The sequence below is a fragment of the Pelophylax lessonae genome (genome assembly GCF_965119305.1).
Source record: "Pelophylax lessonae genome assembly, chromosome: 3".
NCBI lineage: Eukaryota > Metazoa > Chordata > Amphibia > Anura > Ranidae > Pelophylax > Pelophylax lessonae.
Genome location: NC_138770.1, coordinates 49,777,819 through 49,784,233, shown reverse-complemented (window position 1 = coordinate 49,784,233; position 6,415 = coordinate 49,777,819). Strand labels below are relative to the sequence as shown.

Below are 6,415 nucleotides of genomic sequence, written 5' to 3'. Positions count from 1 at the left end.
ACCTGTCACAGTCTATTCATATTGAAGAGGCCAGTGACCAGGCTTCAGCTGTGCAGCGGGATGCAGCTAATTAATCCGCCTAAACCCGAAACAGAGAAAATAGTCCACTTACTGTCCCCCCGCTCCCACAGAATACAGGGGGCCCGGAGACATTTTCTAAAATTAAATAGTTGCACAAAATTCCATGACTTTTCCAAAACTTAGTGGGGATTACTCATTTTCCATAACTTTTCCAGGCCTGGAAAGTGTCATGTCAAAGTCCAAAGACTTTTCCAGGATTTTCATGACCGTATGAACCCTGCAAGTAGCATTGTCCTTTGGAAGGCATGTCAGGTAATTACACTCCCCAGAAATGGCAACACCAGTCTCCAGTGTCTCAGCATGTTATTAGAAGTAAATCAAACAAACTGCCCCCCACTCTTCTTCCTCACTCAACATCTCCCCTCCCCCCATCTGCCCCTACTCCGCATTCTCTCCCTCATCTAGCCCAGCCCTTCTATCCTTGCTCCGGCCTGCCCCTGTCCTTCTATCCTTTTCCCCTGCCTGCCCCCACTCTTCCTTCTGTCCCAGGTCTTCCTTCTCTCCCCCTTCCCCTTCCCCACCCCCGCTCTTCCCTCTCCGCTCCTTTCCCCCTCCTCCCCATCTGCCCCTGCTTTTCATCCCCTTCCACGTCTACCCCAACTCTTCATCCTCTCCTTCTCTCACCTATTTGCCCCTGCTCCTCCTCTCCCCCCGCTTCTCCTCCTTCTCCCGTCTGCCCCTGCTGCGCCTCCTCCTCCTCTCCCCCGTCTGCCCCTCCTCTTCCTCTCCCTCGTCTACCTCTCCCCTGGCTGCCCCTTCTCCTCCTCTCCCCTGGCTGCCCCTTCTCCTCCTCTCCCCTGGCTGCCCCTTCTCCTCCTCCTCCTCCCTTTCCCCTGGCTGCCCCTTCTCCTCCTCCTCTCCCCTGGCTGCCCCTTCTCCTCTCCCCTAGCTGCCCCTTCTCCTCCGCCTCTCCACTAGCTGCCAGCTCCCACTCCTCATCCTCTCCCCCGCCAGCTCCCACTCCTCATCCTCTCCCCCGCCAGCTCCCACTCCTCATCCTCTCCCCCGCCAGCTCCCACTCCTCATCCTCTCCCCCGCCAGCTCCCACTCCTCATCCTCTCCCCCGCCAGCTTCCACTCCTCATCCTCTCCCCCGCCAGCTTCCACTCCTCATCCTCTCCCCCGCCAGCTTCCACTCCTCATCCTCTCCCCCGCCAGCTTCCACTCTTTCTTCCCCCCCCCTGCCAGCTCCCAATCTTCATCCCGCCCTGCCAGCCCCCCACTATTCACCCCCCCCCCCCCCGAAGCCAGCTCCCATTCTTCATCCTTTTCCCAGTCAACTCCTGCTCCCCCCCCACTCTTCCTTCTCTCCTCTGCTTTTTCTCTCTCTTCTCCCCAGTCTATCCCTACACTCCCCCCCCCCGCCCCTACTTTACTTTTCTCCCCTGTCTGCCCTCACTCTAACCCTTCTCTGTCTACCCCTGCTCTTCCTCCACTCACAGCACCTGCCCACACTATTCCGTGCTCTTTCATTTCTCCCTCCGCTCTTTACCACCCAGGTCTGCTCCTGCTCTTCTCTGCTAATCCTTCTCTCCACTGTTCATCACCACTTTTCTTTCTCTCTCTCGCTCGCTCTCTCTCTCTCATCTGCCTCCACTCTTCCTTCTAACTTCTGCCTGCTCCTTCTCTCCATCCCTACACCCCGCCTGTCCCCTCTCTTCCTTCTCTCCCCCATCTGTCTCCATTCCCCCTTGTCTCACCTGTCTGGCTGTCGGAGGGCTGGCTCTTGGGTTTGCTTGGTGCAGGCCCCCCACCCTGCTCAGTCTTCTTGCTCTGTTTCTGTGCCCGTTCCGCCTCTTGCTTGGCTCTTCTCTCCGCTCTCAGCTCAGCTTTGCTTTTTCCAGCAGGTGGTGCCTCTGGCGTTGGGCCGGCAGCAGTTGGTGGTACTGGAGGGGCTGATGCGGTGATGGGCGGCTGTACCTCAGCTGGAAGACCAAATAGCCAGGTCAGGAAAACACACAAACCCGGAATGCCCAAATAAGCCCTGGGGCAGCACACTGAAGATGGCAGCAACAAGAATAGCGGTGGGAGATAAATTATAGGGCAACTTTACCAAAGGCGTTAATGCCATTTATACTTTGAACTACAATGTGATTACCGTTCATTGTGGTCACCCTGAACCCAGACACCTCCTACCACCGAGAATAATACCAATGAGTGTAAAGTAATACTTTTCTGTACAGCCCCGTCCTGCACAACATCCACGGGCTCTTCTGTCGCCGCCGCCTTCTCCTTGTTCTTTTTCTGCTGCTTCTTCTCCTTTCGCAAGCGAAGCTTTTCCTCTTTGGACAGTTCTTGACCTTTCCCCTGGACACAGTAAACCCCATTGGAGTTACCAAATCAAACACTACTAAACACACCCTCGTTCATGAGAATCCCCATCACAGACACCATCAAACACCCCCTGCTCATTAGAGACACCCCCACTCATCAGAGTTCTCATCCTAGACACCCTCACTCATTAAAGTCCTCATCAAAGACACCACCATAGATACCCCATAGATACTACCATTCGTGAGAGTACCCATCAGAGGCACCCTTACTTAGTGTCCTCATTACAGACACCACCGGGACCTCTCTAGTCGCTGGCACTCCTGTGTGTGTCCCCAACACCCCTTTATGTGTGTGTACCCCCCCCCCCCCCCCGATGTGCCCTTCCAACATCAAGTGTACTCCACCCTCAGGTGTACCCTCCCTCCCCTAGGGTTCCCCCATATGTGTACCTTTCTTCTATCAGGTTCACTTTGTCCCCTAGATGTACCCTTCCTCCGCTAAGTGTCTCTCCCAGGTGTATCTCTTTCCCCTGGTGTACCTTTCTTCCATCAGGTGCACCCCCATCCCCCAGATGTACCCCTATCGCCAGATGTACCCCATCCCCCAGGTGTAACTTTCTTTCATCAGGTGTACCCCCATCCCCCATGGTATACCTTTCTTCCAACAGGTGGTACCCCTATCCCCCCCCCCCCGTTATACCTTTCTTCCAGCAGGTGTACCCACATCCCCCCGGTATATCCCCACCCTCCAGATGTACCCCTTCCCTCAGATGTACCTTTCTTCTAACAGGTGTACCTTTCAGTAGAGGGTGACACACACACACAGTACGGTACCTTTACCGGATGAGACTCCGCCATCTTATTCTTCCCCCCACCTGACAGAAGAGAGGAGAACATTAACATCTCATCATAGACACAGCTCCACCCTGACATCCAATGACAGTACAGACACTACCCCCCCAATATGACATCCAATGACAGTACAGACACTGCCCCCCTAATATGACATCCAATGACAGTACAGACACTACCCCCCCTAATATGACATCCAATGACAGTACAGACCAGAGGCGTAACTAGAACCTTCAGGGCCCTGATGCAAAAAACATGAAGGGCCCCCCAGACCCCTGGCCGGGGCCCTTACCTTCAAGCCCAGGGCTCTTCCCACTAATCCTGGGGCTCTTTACACTCGTTGCATGGCCTTTTATTACGGTCCCACAGCAGGATTCTTTCACAAGTTCTGCAGTGGGCCCCCTTCCTGCAATCTTGTGGGCCCCCTTCCTGCAATCTTGGGGCCTCCCCACAGTGGTGCAATGCCAGGGTCCGGTCGCAAGTGTGACCTTTGCGATCCTGGAAGTTCACCCACGGGTTTGCTACCGGGCCCCCTGGAGCATGGGGCCCGGTAGCGATTGCAACCCCTGCAACCCCTGTAGTTACGCCCCTGGTACAGACCGTACCCCCCCTAATATGACATCCAATGACAGTACAGACCGTACCCACCCTAATATGACATCCAATGACAGTACAGACACTACCCCCGCCCAATATGACATCCAATGACAGTACAGACACTACCCCCGCCCAATATGACATCCAATGACAGTACAGACTGTACCCCCCTAATATGACATCCAATGACAGTACAGACACTACCCCCCCTAATATGACATCCAATGACAGTACAGACACTACCCCCCCTAATATGACATCCAATGACAGTACAGACACTACCCCCCCAATATGACATCCAATGACAGTACAGACACTACCCCCCTAATATGACATCCAATGACAGTACAGACCGTACCCCCCCAATATGACATCCAATGACAGTACAGACACTACCCCCCCTAATATGACATCCAATGACAGTACAGACACTACCCACCCTAATATGACATCCAATGACAGTACAGACACTACCCCCCCCTAATATGACATCCAATGACAGTACAGACCGTACCCCCCCCCCAATATGACATCCAATGACAGTACAGACACTACCCCCCTAATATGACATCCAATGACAGTACAGACACTACCCCCCCTAATATGACATCCAATGACAGTACAGACACTACCCACCCTAATATGACATCCAATGACAGTACAGACCGTACCCCCCCAATATGACATCCAATGACAGTACAGACACTACCCCCCTAATATGACATCCAATGACAGTACACACACTACCCCCGCCTAATATGACATCCAATGACAGGACAGACACTACCCCCCCCCAATATGACATCCAATGACACTACCCCCGCCTAATATGACATCCAATGACAGGACAGACACTACTCCCCCCCCCCCTAATATGACATCCAATGACAGGACAGACACTACCCCCCCCCCCCCTAATATGACATCCAATGACAGTACAGACACTACTCCCCCTAATATGACATCCAATGACAGTACAGACACTACCCCCCCCCCTAATATGACATCCAATGAAAGTACAGACACTACCCCCCCCCTAATATGACATCCAATGACAGTACAGACACTACTCCCCCTAATATGACATCCAATGACAGTACAGACACTACCCCCCCCCCTAATATGACATCCAATGAAAGTACAGACACTACCCCCCCCCTAATATGACATCCAATGACAGTACAGACACTACTCCCCCTAATATGACATCCAATGACAGTACAGACACTACCCCCCCCCCTAATATGACATCCAATGAAAGTACAGACACTACCCCCCCCCTAATATGACATCCAATGACAGTACAGACACTACCCCCCTAATATGACATCCAATGACAGGACAGACACTACCCCCCTAATATGACGATGATGTAATTTTTTTGAATCTGGTGCAGAATACCCGGAAGTGATGTCATGAGATGACATCACTTCTATATTTAATTTGTAGATATGTGAGTGGCATATTCACTAACATTTGTAGATGGAATTATGCTAGGTGACATCATTTTACCCTTACATGAGCAATATTTGGAATATCGGCCTGTTCCGGGGCCGATACAGATATATCGGCCGATCCCTACTCCAGACCCCCCAGAACACACTTGGTCAGCGATCTCAGCCATTGGATGCCGGACAATGTGACAGAAGGCGGGGGTGGTACACAAGGGCACAATGCTGGCTGTTTTCTGTTCAACTGACCAATAGGGGCCCAGAATCACCCCACCCCCGAGTATGAGTGCAGGCAGGACTCCACCCCGATAGGAGGTGACACCACACCCCCATAACCTGTACAGGGGGACACACACAGTTCATACTTCACACTACATGACTCCTTATGGGAGGTATGACGTCATAGGAATGGTGTGTGTGAGTATATATATATATATATGATGAGGAAGAGATAACATAATACAATATAGAGATGACACAGTGCAGTATACAGGACACCCCCCTCCTCCTCTCCTTCCATATCTCACACACAGCCCAGCAATCCTCCCTCCTCACCCGGAGGATCGGATCCCTCCATCTCTCTGTTGGCTCCGCCTCCTCCCGCCGGCGGCCTGTCACTGTGCGACCACGAGGAGAGAGGCGGAAGTGCAGACCACGTGACGGATCACATGGCCGAGTGATAACAACAACGTCACCAAACAGCGACAGGAGGCAGGATCGGGGATGGGGGGCGGAGACTGAGGGAAGGGGGCGGGGATATGATCGTATTGCTCTCAATGGAGTTACAGAAGTCAGTCCCTGATTAATCAGCTATAGAAGACCTGATAGCAGAGTATCAGAGCGGGCGGAGATAGTATCAGAGCGGGCGGAGCTAGTATCAGAGCGGGCGGAGCTAGTATGACACTGCGGTCGGGCTGGCATCAGAGCGGGCGGAGATAGTATTAGAGCGGGCGGAGCTAAGATCAGAGCAGGCTGAGCTAGTATCACAGTGGGCGGAGCTAGTATCAGATTGGGCGGAGCTAGTATCAGAGCGGGCGGAGATAGTATGACAGTCAGTGCGGTCGGGCTGGTATCAGAGTGGGCGGAGATAGTATTAGAGCGGGCGGATCTATGATCAGAGCAGGCGGAGCTAGTATCAGAGCAGGCGGAGATAGTATCACAG

At 53.1% G+C, this 6,415-nt stretch overlaps 1 protein-coding gene across 1 annotated transcript; it reads right to left on the bottom strand.

The window, feature by feature from the left end:
* Positions 1 to 44: 44 nt before the first annotated feature.
* On the bottom strand, positions 45 to 5,906 carry LOC309550315 (uncharacterized protein; the record flags this gene model as incomplete). Its single annotated transcript, XM_082250712.1, has 5 exons — positions 5,809 to 5,906; positions 3,188 to 3,228; positions 2,252 to 2,387; positions 1,781 to 2,005; positions 45 to 79 (listed from the first exon to the last, which is right to left on the bottom strand). Exons 1-5 carry the CDS (start codon positions 5,828 to 5,830, stop codon positions 45 to 47), a joined length of 459 nt encoding a protein of 152 aa, XP_082106838.1. The 5' UTR covers positions 5,831 to 5,906.
* Between the last annotated feature and the right edge of the window lie 509 nt (positions 5,907 to 6,415).